Below are 19173 nucleotides of genomic sequence, written 5' to 3' on the forward strand. Positions count from 1 at the left end.
TATCTATAAATCCCTTAGCACACTAATATGTAATGTCAAATAAATGCTTTTTCCCTTGCTCTCCCTTTCCTTTCCCAAGTCCAATTCTTTACTAGTCCTAAAGAATTTTTATTTCATCTTTTTCATCTTTTCTCATCTAGATGTCAATTCCATCCTTCCCCTTACTTTGAAATTTCTAAAATAGTTTTTCCCCCCTAGTTCTACTTTCCATCCTTAAGCCCCATTCCCAGGTTTTTAGGCACCTTCTAGTCAAGGCAACTTTTCATTAAGATCATGAATTGTTTACCTACAGCAGAAATGTTACACCTCCTAAATTTTACTACTTTTGTCATTATCTTCTTGAGATTTTTAGTAACTTGTCTCCCCCACACTCAACATATTTTCTCCTATTGCTCATTGTTTGATTCCTTCCCTTCTGATGGCACTTTCCTTGGGATCTCAAAGTGTTTCAGCTTTCTTCCACACTAGGTAACTGATGGTTCACTAGCCTCAAGTGACTTTTTTTTTATATTAGGTTTTTGCAAGGCAAATGGGGTTAAGTGGCTTGCCCAAGGCCACACAGCTAGGTAATTATTAAGTGTCTGAGGCCAAATTTGAACCCATGTACTCCTGACTCCAGGGCCGGTGCTTTATCCACTGTGCCACCTAGCCACCCCCTCAAGTGACTTTTCAAGGTGGGTGGGAGAACAAAATTGGCCCCAGTTAGCTATTGAGTTCTTTTCCCTCAGGCTTACTAGAGTTCCTCTAAACAGTGTCCTGCCCTGCTCTTTCATTCCTTAGTTACCCAATTGCTGCACTTATGAGTTTGATTTCTGTAGCGTGGGTATTGGGGTTTCTGTGAAGAGGGAGGTATTGGGTGTGGTGTAGAACTCTATTTCTACTCCAATCACTTGACTTGTCCATTTCTCTACATCCTTCTTTCCTGAGAGATTTTTTTTTGTATTTTAAACCTCTGCCCACTATGGGGCTGGTGGTCCCAGAAAGTTCTACCCCTGGAATACTAGGCTAGCCCACACTGTCTGCTGAGGCTGAGCAAATTCTACATTCTGGAGGTAGGATCAAGGTGGCACTAGAAAAGAAGGGGAAAAGCAAGGTGTGAGGTTGAGTTGGGTTGTAGTAATGTTTCTAGTTCAAGGACTGACTAGAGCAGGATCACAGCTAGTTATATGGGAGATGGGGGAGGAGTGCTGAGTGAAATCCAGGCAGGTGTCAGTTGATGTCTTGTTTTTTTGAACTTTCTTTCCAGACCATGGAGATAGTTGCAATTGTTTTATCTTTGGCCAATAATTTGTTTTGGGAAGTTTGAAAGGTTTTGGGAATCAGAGTTTTTCTGGCTGCCATCTTATGGTAATGTGACTCAGAAAGTTACTTTTGTTATAATCAACTATTCTTAGTTAATTTGTTCCTAATTTGTTCCTATTTTAGTTCTTGGGAATCTCCACCCCCCCCCCAAAAAAAAAACCCCAACCCAGAGTTACTTAACTCACTGTTGTTTCCATTTGGGAATATTTATGGGAGGTTCCTGAATAATCATCATAAATCACAACTTTCTGAGTATCATGTTCCCATATTTGGCATTTCCCTCAAGCAGGATGGTACTCATTGGGGATTGTACAAAAGTAAATTAATGCACTAAAACACAGTAAAAATTTAAGCACAAGTATTTAATGTGTTTCTAACTTTATGGTTTCATCAAATTCAATTTTTTTTTACAATGGTTCCTAAAAAGAACAATTAAAACTAATGGAATGAAGCTTTACTGTACATCTAGAAAATACAGAGTGATCAGTTTTTTACATCTGTTTTTATTTTTCAGCTGTTTAAGTAACCACAGCCATTTAATTGAAAAGATTTTACCCAGAGCAAATATGTTCATTTATTTTAGTTACTTTTTTTTCTCAGGCAGCCAGGATCCTGGTTGGAAGGTTTTACCAGTGCTAGTGGGGTCTTCTGATAGGTCACTCTTTCCAAAGTCAGGAGCTGAAGCATGTCCTTTAATTTGAATTTGAACTGGTGAAGCATCATGCATTTCATTGCTGTCTGTGATCTGAAGTTTTTCTTTTTCAGAAATGTCTTTGATTTTTATTTTAATATCTTCTCTATGCTTCTCATTCTTTAGTATTTCCTGCATGAACACAGTAATGAAGGACATAAGAATTCCTGTTAGACATGAGCTTGTGGTTACCAAAAGAAAAAAAAAGTATGAACTTTAAGAAAACACACACACACATATGCCTGCTCACATTTAGTATCTATTCAGTGTTAAGTGTGGAATGAAGATTACATCTTAACATCAAATTAGAAAATTAAATAAATTGTTCTATCCTTTTGTTCAATACAAAATAAAAAATGGAAGACTATTAGTTAGGAATATTCATCAAAAAAAGTGAAACAAACAATTTACTCAATTAAATCACAATAACTGAACAGATAAAGTTAGTCTCACAGACACTATTTGAATTTGTTGTTTATTTTCTTTTTTGGTAATTAGCCATTACTCAGTTCTACCACAGTAGAAGGGAAAGCTAGAGACTGAAGTGAGTGATGGCTTCAGGGTTGCAAGGAGCCAGAATACTTCTGTGACTACTTTCCTTTCTTTCCTTAAGAAAGATCACAGCAAGAAGTTCAAGTTTAAGATCATGGAATCAATAGCAGACTGTAGTTACTTTTTGCTGCTCTCTTCTAATTAGGATTGCATGTTAGTGGAAACCTAAGTAAGTATGGAATAAGACCCCTATTCCAGGCAATTGCCATTTAAAAAACTGCATTAAATATAAATAACATGAAGGATGGATTAGGAAAAAAGATGGATGTGTTAGGAGTCTAAAGCACAAGTCTAGGTTCATAGTAATGAAGTGTCTTTCTAGGGGTTGTGGGAATGGAGAAGAGGGAAAATAGTGTGAACTATTTTAAAGGTGGATTAGATAGGACTTAGAAAATAAGAAGATATGAGAAGACAGTAGCAGCCAAAGTTTGATGATGGGTGAATGAATTTCAACTTCACTGATAGAAATAATGAATTCAGAGAAAAATATACTTTTTGGGAAAGATACTGAATTGAGTTTTGAGGCATATTAGGTATGAAATGCTGATTGGCCAGGTGGGAATGCCTTAAGAGGTAGTAGAAATGCAAACTTATAGCTAATAAAAGATGGTATAACTGGAGACATGAATTGTGGGTTAGCTGCATAGAAATGATATGAGTGAATAATGTCAAAGGAGACAGAACAGAGAGAAAAAATGGGTCCAGGGCTGAACCTTGAATATCTATTTTATGGTAGAAAAGGAAGAGGAAACAGGGAAAGACAAGATAATTACAGAGATGGGCCATTATATCAGAATCTAATGGAAGAGAGACCATAAAAGAAAAAGGGTGTGGTAAATAATGTCAAATGTTTTAGAGAAGGCAAGAAGACAAGGGCTAAATATAGCTATTATATTTGCTTATTAAGAGATCTCCAGTATCCTCTGAGGAAGGAAATTTAATTTAATGTTCAGGATGAAAGTGAAGTTGTGAGGGATAAAGTAAGGAACCTGTGGTAAGAAAATTAAGGTACAGGCTTTGGGCAGCTTTTTTTGGGGGGTGGCATAGAAGGGAGGAGCCAGATGGATTGGGTTAAAGATTGAAGAAGGACATTTTTAGGATTGGGGTTATATATGAGTATATAATGTGAACAGATTAGAAGAAGATAAAAGGAGGGTTTAAGTGAAGAGTATGATGAGGGAATATTTGTTGCAGTAAGATTGAGGAGAAGGGAAGAGGTGACAGAATTAAAAGTATAAATAGAGAGAATCAAACCCTTTTGAGATAGTATAGAAGGAAGGGAGAAAGGAAAGATATTCAGAAATTTTGAGGAACAGAGGAAAACAATTTAAGAAGCTTTGGTCAGATATCATCAATTTTACCAGTTAATTAAGTAGACTACATCATCTGTTAGTTGAATGGGGGCCAGGGCTTGAGCCAAAAGAAAAAAAATTAGTTTTGAAACTGCTGCTGTGGGGATTGAGATAGGGATCAGACTAGTGATAAAAGGGAAAGACTAGTGAGTAGCAGTGAGAGACCAGCTGAGATTCTGTACTTCAAATTTATGGCAAGTAAAATGAGCCCAGACATATAAAGTCAGACTTTCCCTAGGTATACTATGCTACTCAGATATAGCAAAAAAAAAAATCAGTTAGGTGGTGCAATGTATAGAACACCAGACATATTCATTTGATTTCAAACATAGAATTAGCCTCTTATCAGTTATGTGAGCATGAGCAAGAATATTAAGCTGTCTGCTTCAGTTTCTTCATCAGTTAAAAGGGGACGATGACAGTATTTACCTACCAGAGTGGTTGTGAAGATAAAATGGGATATTTATAAATCACTCTGTAAATCTTTTTTTAATTTTTATTTTTTCACTCTGTAAATCTTAAAGCATTATACACTTATTATTATTGTAATTAATATTTACTATTATCTAGAATTGAGAATTATTTTGTGATAGGAAGTTTGTGGAGATGGGCAAGAGTGGTAACAAATTATTAAAGTAGATGAACAGGGTTCCAGGACAGATTGAGGGTTAGAAAAGTCAAAGTATGGGAGATAAACTGGGGGAGGGACAGAAAGTGTTAAGGGTCTTTTTCAGGTCACAATCAGGGAATGAATGAAATGTTTGGTTTTTTTTTTTTGTTTTTTGTTTTAGTTTTTGCAAGGCAAATGGGGTTAAGTGTCTTGACCAAGGCCACACAGCTAGGTAAAGATTAAGTGTCTGAGGCCGGGTTTGAACTCAGGTACTCCTGACTCCAGGGCCGGCGCTCTATCCACTGCACTACCTAGTTGCCCCTGAATGAAATGTTGAGATGAAATGAAAGTAAGTTGTACTTGCAAATTATTATTTCAAAGTTCAGGATCTTGGAGATGGTACAGTTCTGTGAGATGGTGAGCTCTAAGACGTGAAACATAGTATATGCAGAATGGAGAAAAAGGAAAGGCGCTGAAGATGAAGAAGTTGAGGAATTATATAAATAGAATTTTTGATAGATTAAGATGAGTAATGAAGCTTTTGGGGAGGATGGTAGCAAATGGAAAGGCGCTGAAAAGACAACTGTGAAGTAGGTGCTGAAGTCTTTGGGAAAGCTGGGAGAGTGGAATTCAACAGGGGAAAGACAGTAACAAGGTCCAGGAGGCTGTATAATCTCATGCAATGGATTTTATTTCATTTATTTATTTATTTATTCATTCATTCATTCATTCATTTATTTATTTATTCATTCATTCATTCATTCATTTATTTGTTTGTTTGTTTGTTTAGTAAGTAAGTAAGTAAGTAAGGCAAACGGGGTTAAGTGGCTTGCCCAAGGCCACAGAGACAAGTTCTATCAATACCTCCTCTGGCCTTATAAGTGGAGGGATGTGGGGAACCAGGCTTTCTATGGAGAGGATTTCTAGGGATGTGGTTTTCTCAAGGGGAAAACTAGGTTTCTATTAAAGTGAGAAGTGGGGAAGGTGTAGCAAGACTCATATTCTATCCATAATAAACTAATTGCTTATAATCTCTGAAAAGTCAAAATAAGATCTTTTGTAAGGACACTAAAAAATAATGTTTCAAAACTGAAAGAAAAATTGGCTATATTAAAAAAAACCCTTCACTTAATCTTAAGAGCTGAACAGAATTAGAAGTCATATAATTTAACTTTCTATTCAAAATAGGAATTCTTTTATAGATCCATTTGATAAATTAAAATTTGATAATTCAATAAGATCTTTGTTAAATGAAATAATGCAGAAAACTGTTTCAATACTCTTTGAACAGTTATTTGAGATGTGAGGAATTATATTGATATTATATGCTATATATGTATAAAACTTTGGTTTTAATTATCCTAAAATTAGAAATTCTGCTCCTTGAGGAAAGTAGTCTTAACTTACAGCACTGGGATAGACTTGGAAAGATGTGAAAGAAAGTTAACAATAAAGGAAAGAAGTATAGGTATTACTGCTTGCTCATTGGGCCTAGGAGATAATCAAAAAGTCAGTTCTGTTAATGAGACAAAAACTAAGGGCAAACCAGCAGGAAGCATAGAAGCACAAATATGGTAGAAAATTAGTTTAGGAGGAAAGCTCAAGCTAAGTGCAGCAAGGAGGGATGAAGTTCAGAGATCATGAAAGAATGACTAAGAGACTTGGGATTATGACCTGTGTGTATTAACTGGAGAATCTGAGGATGCTTAGCCTGAAGAGAAGATTTAGGAAAAAGGGGTGGGGAATGAATCTGACACTACCATTGTCTTCAATGGAAGGGCAATCATGTGGAAGACAGAATGGTACATTCTTCTTGGCCCTGAGGGTAGGATTATGAACAATCTTTGGAAGATGGAAATGAAAATTTATATTTTACATGAACACCAATTTCCTCTTTATTAAAGTGACTCAAAATTGGCCCACACTGTCTTGGGAGGTACTGGGTCACTACCTATCATTGGATGTTTTCAAGTAAAGGTGAGGTCAAAATCTGTTGATGATGCGTCTTGTTGAGATACAGACTGTACCTGATTGCATCTGATTTCTTTCAAACTATGATTCTATGAGGTCAAAGCTTATGATTCCAAGTCTCTTCTGGAAGAATGCATTAGGAAGAAGAAATCTAATAACTTAGGGCCCAAATCAGCCACTCTCAAATGGCTGGGAGAATATGATGTATAAAAACTACTACTGGGGCAGCTAGGCAGTGCAGTGGCTAGAACAATGGCCCTGCAGTTAGGAGGACCTGACCTCAGACACTTAATAATTACCTAGCTGTATGACTTTGGGCAAGTCACTTAACCCCATTGCTTTGCAAAAACCAAAAATACCAACCAGGCATCGCCAAGAGGCACTGAAGGCAGCAGCAAAGAGGTCCCATGGACAGTTAGAGAACTGATATCTCCAGGGTTGGTGAGGAAGACTGGGAGCTCAAGGGACATGTCTTGGAAGCCAGATAGGAAAGAGTCTTTTTTACAGATGGAAGCTAGGAAAAAAATAAAAAGGGGATGGGGATCTCCAAATCTGGAGTCAGTGAATGAAGATGAGGCAAATATATATTTGTTTTTTAGGAATGAAGTTAATAAGAATAAGACTAAGCACTGGAAGACTATTTCCCCCACAAGATTTTAAAAAAAACCCATTCACCAACCTTTCAGTGTTATTCACCAGCAAGAAAGCTAGAATCGATCTAATCAGCTTCAAGAATAGAGCTGACAAAAAGCAATCAGTTACAAGGGGAAAGGGATAGAAGGACAAGGTCTATCTTCTTGCAATTGGTACTTGGAATAATAGGATCATAAATCTAGAACTGAAGGAGTTTAGAGGGTATCTAGTCTTTTCATTTTACAGGAAAGGAAACTAAGACCACAAGAATCTTAGTGACTTGTCCAAGGTCATATTAGGTTTAACTCAAAATAATGTTTATAATTTGTAAATTTTATTCTTTATCTACTATTAAATGTCTTTTCCTCATCCTCACACTTAAATATCTTTTTCCTATTATCTTATATGTTTTATAGTAGTGCTTTGAATGGAAAATGAATTAATGAATAAAAGAGTGTTTTTAAAGGTCTTACTATGGGGGCAGCTAGGTGGTGCAGTGAATAGAACACAGGCCCTGGAATCAGGAGGGCCTGAGTTCAAATGTGACCTCAGACACTTAATAATTACCTAGCTGTGTGGCCTTAGGCAAGTCACTTAACCCCACTGCCTTGCCAAAAACAAAAACCTAAAAAAAGGGTCTCACTATGCACCAAAATGACAGGTAATTCTTGGGGTACAAATACAAAAGGAAGCCAATCCCTATCTTAAAGATATTGCATTCAAATGAAGGAAAAACACATATAAGGAAGAACTGAGAGGCAGTAGAGGAGATAGGCTGCTGGCCCTAAAGTCAAGACAAGTCACCTAAACTCTGCTTCAGTTTCAACAACTTTAAAATGGAACTAATATTCCCTACCCTACAAGATTGTTATGAGGATCAAATGAGATGTTTGTAAAGGCCTTAGTCCAATACAGGCAAACAGTAGACACTTCCCTTAGAGAGGTAGCTGGGGGCACACTGGAAGTAGGAAAATTTGAGTTCAAATCTAGCCTCAGATACTCACTTACTAGCTGGAACATCACTTAACCTCTATTTCCCTCAGTTTCCTCAATTTTAAGACATGAATAATGAGAGCACATACCTTGCAGGGCTGATATGAGGTAAAGAGGGTCTCTGCCAGGCAATGACAGCCTCAGAAAAGAGAAGAGGATGTATAGAAGAGTTGTTATGAAGTTAAAATCAACAGGATTTAATCATAGATTGGATATGGGAGGTGAAAGAGGGTGAAGAATTGAGGAAGACACTAAGGTTTCCAACCTGGGCAGATGGTAAATTCCCTTACAGGAATAGAGAAATATGAAGGTGGGGTAGAGGTTGAGAAAAAAGAAAATTAGTTCAGTTTTGGACATAGTGAATTTAAGATGTCTATTGGACATCCAGTAGTCAACTGGAGAGACAAGTCAGAAGGTTAAGGGATAGAGCACTAGGTCTGAGGAAGAACTAGTTTTGAATTGGGCTTCAGATACTTACTAGTTAGGCAAGTCACTTAAAGCTATTTGCCTTAGTTTTCTCAACTATAAAATGAGCTGTAGAAGAAAATGGCAAATTGTTCCAGTATCTTTGTTAAGAAGACCCCAAATCAGGTCACTAAGTGGGATACCACTGAACAACAAAAGTAGATCTGAGAAACATTAGCATAAATAAGATAACTGAATTCCTGGAAGCTAAAGATAACAAGTGAAAAAGGGAGGAAAGAAAGCCCAGAATAAGAATGCTGGGAAACACCTACTTTTAGAGGATGTGATCTAGATGAAGATTCAGTAAAGAAAGGTATGAGGAGAACCAGGAGTGTTATGGAATCTTAGAAGATCAAAGAGAAGATGGCAATGAATGATGTCAAAAGGCTGCAGGGAGATCAAGAAGGATGAAGACTGAAAAAAGTCATTAAATTTGGCAATTAAAAAGATCATTGGTAACTAGAGAAAGCAGTTGACACTGAATAATGAGATAGCCTTAAAGAGTTAAAAAAAAGTAGGAGGAAAAGAAGTGGAGGTATCTGTTAAAAATAATCTTGAATAAAGAGGTATGTGATGATAGTGGGGATGGATAAAATGGATCAAGGAGTTTTTTGAGAAGTGATAAGATGTAGACATATTTATTGATAGAAGGGAAGTAACCAGCAGACAAAGACAATGAATATAAATGAAATTGGGAATGATGGGGGAAGGCAATTTGCTGAAGATAAGACTGAATGGGATAAAATGTATATGTAGAGGTTTGTCTTGGAAAGGAAAAGGACCACCTCTTTACATGGGACAAATATGAGGAGGATATTGATATAAGGGTGATACAAGATGAGGTGGAAGACAGAAAAGGAAACTCTTAGCAAGCAATAGGATAGAGTCTTTTTTTCTTCATAGGGGAGATGGATAGTAAGATACTGAGAAAGTGAGAGCAATGAGGAGGAATCAATAGAGTGAAAGACCTGGGACTTATTGGCATGACGAGGTAACAGATTTCTCCATAACCAGATTCTGGTTCCTGGTACCACTATTTACATATTTACTCACTTAAGGCAGACAAAGTAGGAGGTCTTACCCTTTTTTTTTTGTATCACAGACCCCTTTTGGCAATATGGTGAAGACTATGGACCCCTTCCCAGAATGATACTTTTTATATAATTAAAAGAAATATTAAACTCCAGTTAGAGATTAGTGGAAATACAGATGTAACTTTTTTCATCCAAGGTTACAGATCTCTTGAAATTTATCCTCAGACCCTTTTGGGGATCTATGAACTCTAATGTTAGGACAATGGTAGATGAGCAACAAAGAAAAATAAGGCCTGTTACTCTTTCCCCCTAAGAGGTTCACATAAAAGGTGGCTATAGAAGCAAGAATATTATAGAAAAAAATGACTCTTAGTAAGAGAGAGGGCTTTACCCCCTCTTTTGTTATGAGCCTAGGCTACTTTGCTTTCTTATATGATCTTTGGGGAAGAATGCAAAGATTTTTGGAAGACCTAACTTGGAACTGGTACCTCTACTCTCACAGGCTGATGAGAAACTGCTTTATACATTCTCTCCAAAGAAGAGGATTATGTTTAGAGGTGGTTCATGAACATTGCAGCTCTAAATTCTTAGGCTAACAGCTTTAACACTTATGTATCTACCCTGTGAATGAAAATGCAGAGCAAGACCAGGCTTCCTATTCTTCCCCCTCTATGTAATTTCTCAACCAGTGCTCTACTAAGCCAGCTCTTTCTCTATGATGGTTAATACTTCGGCCAAAAGCTGGAGACAATATAAGTCGGTCGGCTTTCCATGTAGCCAGAAGGGTTAGAACTGAAAGCTGTTTTAAAAGAAGATTTTAAAAAAGAAAACCTTTTATGTTGGGGAATAAGAATTTTCCTTTTTAAACTAAGTGCCACCAGACCCCTACTGACATCATCCAGGAAAACTAAACATAACATAAATCATTTATGTAAGGAGACCAAGTTTTATAAATATTTGGAATAGTCAAGATGAAGGAGTTATAGTTAGGGTAAGAAAAGAACAATTTATATAATTAAAGATAAACAGAAGTCATCTGTCAAAAAATAAGTTTTCAAGTACTAAGAAAAATCAAGGAATTTCCCTCATATTTTCTAAGCTATAAAATATTAAATCTCAACATGATTATAAATAAATATTAAACATTGCTATTAAGTTCTTAAAGGACTATGTAGTAGAAGGTGATTATATCTTTAGCTCAGTGATAGGGACTGGACATAAGAATCTTGCTTTTGACAAAGTAAAGCTGCCTTGAATCTCTAACCTTTTTTTTTTTAATTTAAAGTGATTAATATTGAGTTCAGGTTTTAAAAAATCCAAAAGCCCAAGATGGTCCAAGAATTGACCAGGCACTCCAATTTCAGGTAGGCAAGAATTTTAGGGAGAAGATAACATTTTATTTAAGATGCTTTTATTGATACTTGATACTTGATATATGTATATATATATGTATATATGTATACACACACACACACACACATATATATATGTCTTTTAAGTTTTTTTAAATTTTATTTATTTAGGCAATGAGGTTAAGTAACTTGCCCAAGGCCACACAGCTGGGCAATTATTGTCTGAATTCACATTTGAACTCAGGTCCTCCTGACTCCAGGGCCAGTGCTCTATCCACTGGGCCCCCCTAGCTGCCCCTATTGATACTTTAGAAAGAATGATTTGAATATATAAGTTTGGATATACAGTATACATAAAGACTGTCTTAACAGGCTTTAAAAATGCTGCATTGTCTCTAGACTGACTTAAAATGGATCTCTACTATTACAAATACACTGTTTTTAATTGGTTTAAAGTAAACAAAATGTTAATTATACATAAGAAAACAGCTGTAAATGTGATGAAGTTGGTGGAGTGGTTTTCTAATTCAGAATGGCACTTGAGAGAGTAAATATGAGAGATACATATTTTATCCTTTCTTTTCTAAGTCAACTTGGAAGGCAATGTGGTATAAAGCAGTCTTAGTAAAATTGAACATTCTTCAAATTGTACTGGGTATAGTGGTGGGGTGAAGAGAATGATTCATAGTTATTGGTGGAGGGATTTATTACTTAGAATTTGGTATTTTAAACTATAGTCAAACTGCTGAATTCCTAGGAATTCAGCAATTGCTTGGTAAACTCTCAAGGGAACCCACATCTAGCTATACACAGAATGAGAACCATGAATCCCAATCTGTTGTATAAATTACTACAATGAAGCTTTCAAATGCTATGTGTTAGTTCACAGCATAATTCACGATTCTTTAATACTCAACCAACAAATCATCCTTTTCTGTCCACTAATCAAATTACTCATCAAATTTTGAAAATACCACATTATCTTAATATTTAAAATCACAATAGTATTCTGAAGTCATCATGGAATTAAGGATTCTTGTTGGAAAGTACCTTAGAATTCATCTAGTTCAAATCCAGCCAATGTAGGAATTCTTTGAACAATTTCATGACACAGAGTCATTCATTTTCTTCTGTACCATTTTCAGTGATGGGAAGCTTAATATTTCCCCCATGTAATTCATTTAGTTTTTGTAGTTATAATTGTTATTATCTCATAATTATTTAATTCTATAGGGAGGTCAAAACTTGCCTCTTTCTGTTGTCAACAGAATGGATAATTTATTAATTTATTTTGGTAGGGAATTCTCAAACTATTTTGTACTATTGATAATTGTTCTTTAGGTGCTATTCTTATTTCTGAGTACAAGATTTGGAATGAAAGATTATCAGCCTGAATTTGAATGTCACTTTAATTGTGGAACAAGCTACTTAACCCCAGTTTCCTTTTCTGTTAAATGGAGGGGTTGGACAAGATTACTGTAATTCTGTGTGTGTGTGTGTGTGTGTGTGTGTGTGTGTGTGTGTGTGTACATGGCCAAATCAGGTATTCTTACTCTAAGACGAGTGCTCTTGGATAGCAATGTAAAGCGCTTAGTTAAAGGGGTCCTTTTCTCTCCAAATCTACGCTGCAAAGAAACCCATGAACAGTGTAGGATGCAGAAGCTCTGGGTATGTTCTTGAATCTGCTCCAAACCAGGTGAGTACCTGGAACAAGTCACTTCATCTCTCTATGATTATGTGTTCTCAAAAGTAAATTGATGAGCTTTAATAAAACAATCCCTAAAGTCCTTTATAGCTACCAAATAGCACCATTCTAGCCTCTATCATGATATAGTACAGAGAACACATTTGTTCATGTTTTGTCTTTTTTTCTTAAACTCTCATCCTACATTTTTCAGCTGTGTTGAACAGAATGGGATGAATAATCCCATTATTAATGTTATGTCAACTATTGAAGATAGCTGAAGGACATTTCAAAAAATCATTGAGAGAAATGAGGTAAGAAAAAGGGGGAGTACTTCTTTAAAAAAAACAAAAATTACAATTTATCCTTTATTTTTACCATATTATTATTATTATTACTATTTCTACTTCCTCTCTAAATTTCTGTTGTTATAGATATAATCATTTCTAGTTATTCTCACTTGTCTGTAGTCCGGCAGACACTAGAATGAAAGGTCATTTTAAATCAAAAGACAATATTTATGTCCTTCATTCCTATGATCCTAGTACCCAAGGAAGATGAACACATTTCTTTATTTCTCTCTCTCTTTTTTTTTTTTTAAGTTGGGTGAAGGGAATGAGGAGAAGAGAATTGGGAGATCAATTTGGCCCTGGGCTGGGCTTTGCTAATGAGAAAAAAAGCTAACAGTAACATGGAGTGAGGATATTTTCAACATGGTTTCACTGGTTGACCTAAAATGTGATCTCAGAATTCCATGGACATCTATGTTCAAATATAAGTGCAAAACACATTCCAAAGCCAAATATAAATGAATATTTATTCATGTTATTCATTTAACAAATGAATAATCCCCATTTAAATGCACAGCTGATAATAAATTGTATTTTAGAGATGAATTAAGTCAGAAAGCCAAAGATATCTAGCTAAAGTCAAAATTATGACATGGCAATAAAATTCCTTAATAATTTTTTAAAGGAAATTAAAATCCATTATTTTGCAAAATTAGGGCAAAAAATAAAATCTTACTAACATATAGAAAATGGAAACCAGGACAAGAAAAAGTGCTACAATTTGAGTATTATAAAATATTTGGTAATGTAAAGTTTTAGGTGAACAGATTTTTGGAATCAGGAAGATCTAGATTCCAGTTCTATTTCTGACACATACTAACTAAAAACCAGGGATCACAGGGTCATAAACTGAGCAGGTTACTTAACATTTCTGGGTCACAATTTCCTCACGTGTAAAATAAAAGTAATGACAAAGAGAGTCTTTGAGGTCCCTTTTGGCTCTAAAGCTTTGACAGTACTGACTTTAATTCCATTACCCAGATGAACTCCTTGAGGGCAGGCAAGACTGCCTTCTGCCTTGCCCAGAATTGGCACTTAATGAATACCAGATGATTACTATGATGTTTAGCTACTAAGAACCCGAGAGGTTCCTTGGTTTAATACCCTTGTTTTCCTAATAACAAAATTGAGGCAGAGGAGTTGAGGGACTTGTCCAAGGTCACACATATAGAAAAGTGCAGAGCCAGGGAAAGTCAATTAAACTTTTACTGTCCTCTAAAATTGTTTAAGACCAAAAATTTTGGCAGAATCACCTGATCTATAATGGGAAGGCAACTTCCATACTGGAAATTCCTCTCTATGAAATTAGAGGATTAGATTAAAAAAAATTCAATAGGTATCTGAATTAGACATTTAAAATTTTACTGTGCTCCATCAGAGCATGGACTCTTGGCATGTGAAGGCTTTATCAGCAGAGGCTAAGTTTTGCATTTGATTTTCTGATGTACACATTTATATCCAGTACAGTTTCTCACCTGAGTTCCAGTTTTGTCACCAAATGACTACTGTATATTTTGAACCAGATGTCCCACAGAGACCTCAAATTCAAAGTGTCCAAAACAACTTATTATTTTTTTCCCTTAAACCTATCCCTCTTCTGAACTCCCCTAATTTGATGAAAATCTTCCTTTCAGCCTCCCAATATAGCTACTACCAATATAGCACCTCAGTTTGGACACATAATCCTGGACAATTACATTTTTCTTTGATTTATTTACACATTACCAAAATATTCTTGTTTAAGAGTAAACATAATCCCCCTCCCTCACAAAAGCATAAAACCTCATGAAAAATAAAGTAAAAGAAAGAGAATAAAATGTGTTTCAGTCTGTGTTCTGATACCATCAGCTCTGTCTCAGGTGGATCACTTTTTTTTTTTACCATAAATCCATCATAGTAGTAACTTCCATATTTTTCCAGAGTTGCTGATGCTGATTGTAATTCCCTCCATCCATTCCTCCCCACTACCATCTATTATATTTTCTCTCTCTCTGTCCCTTTTCAAAAATGTGTGGTGGGGCAGCCAAGTGGTGCAGCAGACAGAGCACTGGCCCTGGGGTCAAGAGGCCCCAAGCCTACATCCCACCCCAGAGACCCAGCAACCACCCAGCCCCGTGGTCCCAGACAGACCACCCAATCCCAGCAGCTTGCCAAAAAGTAAAAAAAAAAAGAAAATGTTATATCTGACTATCCTCTCCTATGATCTACCCTCTTCTTTAGCACCTACATCCCCCTCCCTCCCCCTTGTCCTCCTTCTCTCCTTTTTCTTCTGGATGTCTATACCCTATTGAATGTGTATGTTGTTTCCTCTCTGAGCCATTTCTGATGAGAATGAAGGCTCCCTCATTCCCCCCGCATCTTCCCTCCTTCCATACCATTGCAAAAACCACATGAAATATTTTTACATGAAATATCTCAGCCTATTCTACCTCTCCTTTCTCTAACTCCCAGTACATTTCTCTTTCACCCATTGACTCCATTTTTACCAATATTATATCTTCAAATTCAGCTATCTCCTGTGCCTCATCTATAAAAGCTCCTTCAACCTGCTCTATTAAATGAGAAGGTTCATATGAGTATTATCAGTATCATCTTTCCATGCAGGAATATATGTAGTTCATCATCATTAAGTCCCTCATAATTTACCCTTCTCTTTTTTTCTCTATGCTTCACCTGAGTCCTGTACTTGAAGGTCAAACTTTCTGTTCAGCTTTGGCCATTCCAACAGGAACATTTGAAATTCCCCTGTTTCATTGAAAGTCCATCTTTTCCCCTGGAAGAGGATGTTCAGTTTTGCTAGATGGTTGATTCTTGGTTGCATTCCAGGCTCTTTTGCCTTCCAGAATATTATATTCCAAGTTCTACAAGCCCTTAATGTGTAGTTGCTGCTAAGTCCTGTGTAATCCTGACTGCAGCTCCATGATATTTGAATTGTGTCCTTCTGGCTGCTTGTAATATTTTTTCTTTGACTTGAGTTCTGGAACTTGGCGGCTATAATATTCCTGGGGGTTGTTTTATTTTTTGGATCTTTTTTCCTAGGGGAGATTGGTGGATTCTCTCAATTTCTATTTTGCCCTCTGCTTCTAGGATATCAGGGCAATTTTGCTGTAGAAATTTTTTTAAAAATGAGGTCAAGGGGCAGCTGGGTGGTGCAGTGGATAGAGCACCGGCCCTGGAGTCAGAAGTACCTGAGTTCAAATCTGGCCTCAGACACATAATAATTACCTAGCTGTGTGGCCTTGGGCAAGCCACTTAACTCCATTGCCTTGCAAAAACTAAAAATAATAATAATAATAATAAAATAAATAAAAAATTAAAATGAGGTCAAGGCTCTTTTCCTGATCATGACTTTCTGGTACTCCAATAATTTTAAAATTATCTTTCTAGATCTGTTTTCCATATCAGTTATTTTTTGAATGAGATATTTTCTATTTTCTTCTAATTTTTCATTCTTTTGGTGTTGAAGTATTGTTATCTTGATTTCTCGCAAAAGCTCCATTCTACATCTGAAGGATTCGTTTTCCTCAGAGAGCTTTCTTGTCTCCTTTTCCATCTGGCCAATTCTGCTTTTTAAAGCATTCTATTCCTCAATAACTTTTTGACCTGTTTTATCCATTTGACCTAAACTGATTTTAACATGTTATTTTCTTCAGCCTTTTTTTGGATCTCCTTGACTAAGTTGCTGAATTCATTTTCATGTTTTTCTTGCATCTCTCATTTCTTTTCCCAATTTTTCTTCTGTCTCCCCTACTTGATTTTTCAAAATCTTATTTGAGTTCTATCATAGCCTGACCCAACTTCTATATTTCTTAAGAGTCTTTAGAGGCAGAAGTTTGGACTTTCTCATCTTCTGATATGCAGTTTAGTCTTCCATGGGACCAAAGTAATTGTCTGTGGTCAGGTTCCTTTTTTCACCTGTTTACTCATTTCCCCAGCCTGTGCCTGGTTTTGGGTTGCTTCCTGAGCTTGAGTATTTTTGGGACACCTCCCCCACCCCAAGAACCTCAGTGTGTGAGGCTCTGACTACTCTCCTGGTCTGTGAATGACCACTACTGCATCCCTCTGTACCAGATGCTGTGAGGGCAGGTCCTGCTCTATGGGGGGGCCTAGACTGTGACCAGGGTCTGAATGTGGTCACAGAGGACAGAACTCAGCAGTCTCCCTTCACTCCCTTACCTTCTGTGGGCTAGCACTCAGGGTGCAGCTGCCTGGAGGCTACTGCTGGGCAGTTCCACAGGCTGCTTCCTGGGATCTGGGCTGTGCTGAGTGCTGGCCACACTGAGGGCCAGGGTCTCCCTGTTGATCTTCCAAGTTGTGCTTGGTACTCCCTGGGGTGCAGGTCAGAAAATTGCTTCTGCTGCTGGGAGCCCTGCTCCCAGGTGCCCTGGGGCTGTTCCTGGGAGGCTGAAGTTCCTTTGCTCTAGCATGGTGCTGATCAATCCTCTAACCCTATGGAACAGAGCTTCCTACTATTTTCCAGGTTACCTTGGGCTGGAGAAATGCCTCACTGGATCTTTCTGTGGGTTCTTGGGTGTTGTTTTTCTGTTTTAGTCACCTCCACCAAGCACATCCTTCAGGACTTTCTGCTTAAGAAATTCATATCCTTCGGGATTGAAGTGAACAGATTTTTAACATTTTCCCACAGGCTGAACATTAATCCTGGACAATTAAAATGAATTTCTGTTTGGTCCCTCCTCAAGTCTCCCCCAACTTCAAATCAGATGCTAAAATGATTAATAGATCTGACCATGTCAAATTTCTACTCGAATTCTTGCTACTTCTAAGGTAAAGTATAAATTCCTTTACTACTTAATCCCAGTTTACCTTTTGAACTTCCCTATATATTATCTCCTCCCTCAAATTGCATATTCTTGTCAAAAGAACCTATTTACTGTTCTTTACATATAGTACTTTCTATCCTGTTTCCACACTTTTATATTGGCATCTACCCTCTGCCTCAAATAAATTCCTTCAAGTTTTATCTCAGATATATCATAAATAAAGCTTTTCCTGATTCACCCAAATAGTAGTGTCCACTCATCCTAATTTATCTCATTTATTTTGCATTGATTCTGTGTTATATATGTGCATGTTATCTTCTTCAATAGAATGTAAATTCCTTGAAGGCAGGGGCTATTTCATTTTTCCCTAATATGATATTTTGTTGGTTCACTGATTATCAAATTGAAAATACTTCACGCAAGCACAAGTACAATGATAGTCTATATGTCTCTTATGTGAGAACTAGCTTGTATACACTCTCAGAGACTTATTAAGGTTGGCAATAGGGTGATGAATATTTTTGGCCATACCAATTCTTAAAAACTATCTATCTATTAAGTCTCCAAGTCTGCCATCTGAATCCATGGAGAAAATATATTAATGAAATTGTAGATCCTTATAGTATTGATATTAGAGGCAGAATGATTTTTCTACAAGTCCATTGAAGAAAATGGTACTAGAAATGCTCTGTGCTTGAAGAAACTCATCCCTCTTCTAAATTATTTTACTTAATAAAGATTTCATAAATTTACAGCTTTCTCTTGTGCCATCAGATATATAATTTACATAATTTCTATCACAAATGATTTGGCAGAATTTGACCATTTTGTTTGAATTATTTTAAGCAATTTGCAGTTAAAAGTATCCATTTAAACATTATAAAAAACCAAAAAACCCCACCATATCAAACAACTTCTGAATTTGTCTGTGCCTACTTTTAGATAAGTGTAATTTTGGTAGATTAAATATCTGTTAAAATAAAATAAAAGGACCTAGAAATTACAAATTCCCCCATAACATTCCTTGCTATAAAAAAAGGAAATTTGCTAAAGGTGGGTTCATTCTGGGCCTCAGCCATCAAGACTGAATCACAGTGAATAGCCCCTAAAATCTCCCGCTAAGATTAGCTAACAAACACATTTTATCTCTCCAAAGATGGATTAGAGCAAGACTGTGGTATTATCTTGTTTCTAAATTGTTGAATTGAATATTCATTGACAAAGTGCGTTTCTTACACAACCGAGAGACAATTAAAGTCTAATAATCTCTTAGATTGATACAAATTCTTGAAAATATTGCCAAAGTGTTGAATTGAAATGTATCTTCTTGTTATACTAGCTAAATTGCCAAGATGAAATGTTAGTATCTTAAGTCACTGTCAATGTGAGAAAGAAGAAAAAGG

General features: G+C 36.4%; 1 protein-coding gene across 2 annotated transcripts in view; it reads right to left on the minus strand.

Moving 5' to 3' along the window:
• Nucleotides 1-1626: 1626 nt before the first annotated feature.
• NDUFAF2 (NADH:ubiquinone oxidoreductase complex assembly factor 2) overlaps nucleotides 1627-19173 on the minus strand; it is a 238018-nt gene continuing 220471 nt past the window's right edge. The window contains exon 4 of one of the 2 annotated variants that reach the window (XM_074200168.1): nucleotides 1627-2125. In XM_074200168.1, coding sequence (XP_074056269.1) covers nucleotides 1886-2125 — 240 coding nt within the window. In that variant the 3' untranslated portion in view covers nucleotides 1627-1885. The remainder of the gene's footprint in view (nucleotides 2126-19173) is intronic. The other variant, XM_074200167.1, reaches the window with a different exon arrangement.

Source organism: Macrotis lagotis, chromosome X (genome assembly GCF_037893015.1).
Source record: "Macrotis lagotis isolate mMagLag1 chromosome X, bilby.v1.9.chrom.fasta, whole genome shotgun sequence".
Taxonomy (NCBI): domain Eukaryota; kingdom Metazoa; phylum Chordata; class Mammalia; order Peramelemorphia; family Peramelidae; genus Macrotis; species Macrotis lagotis.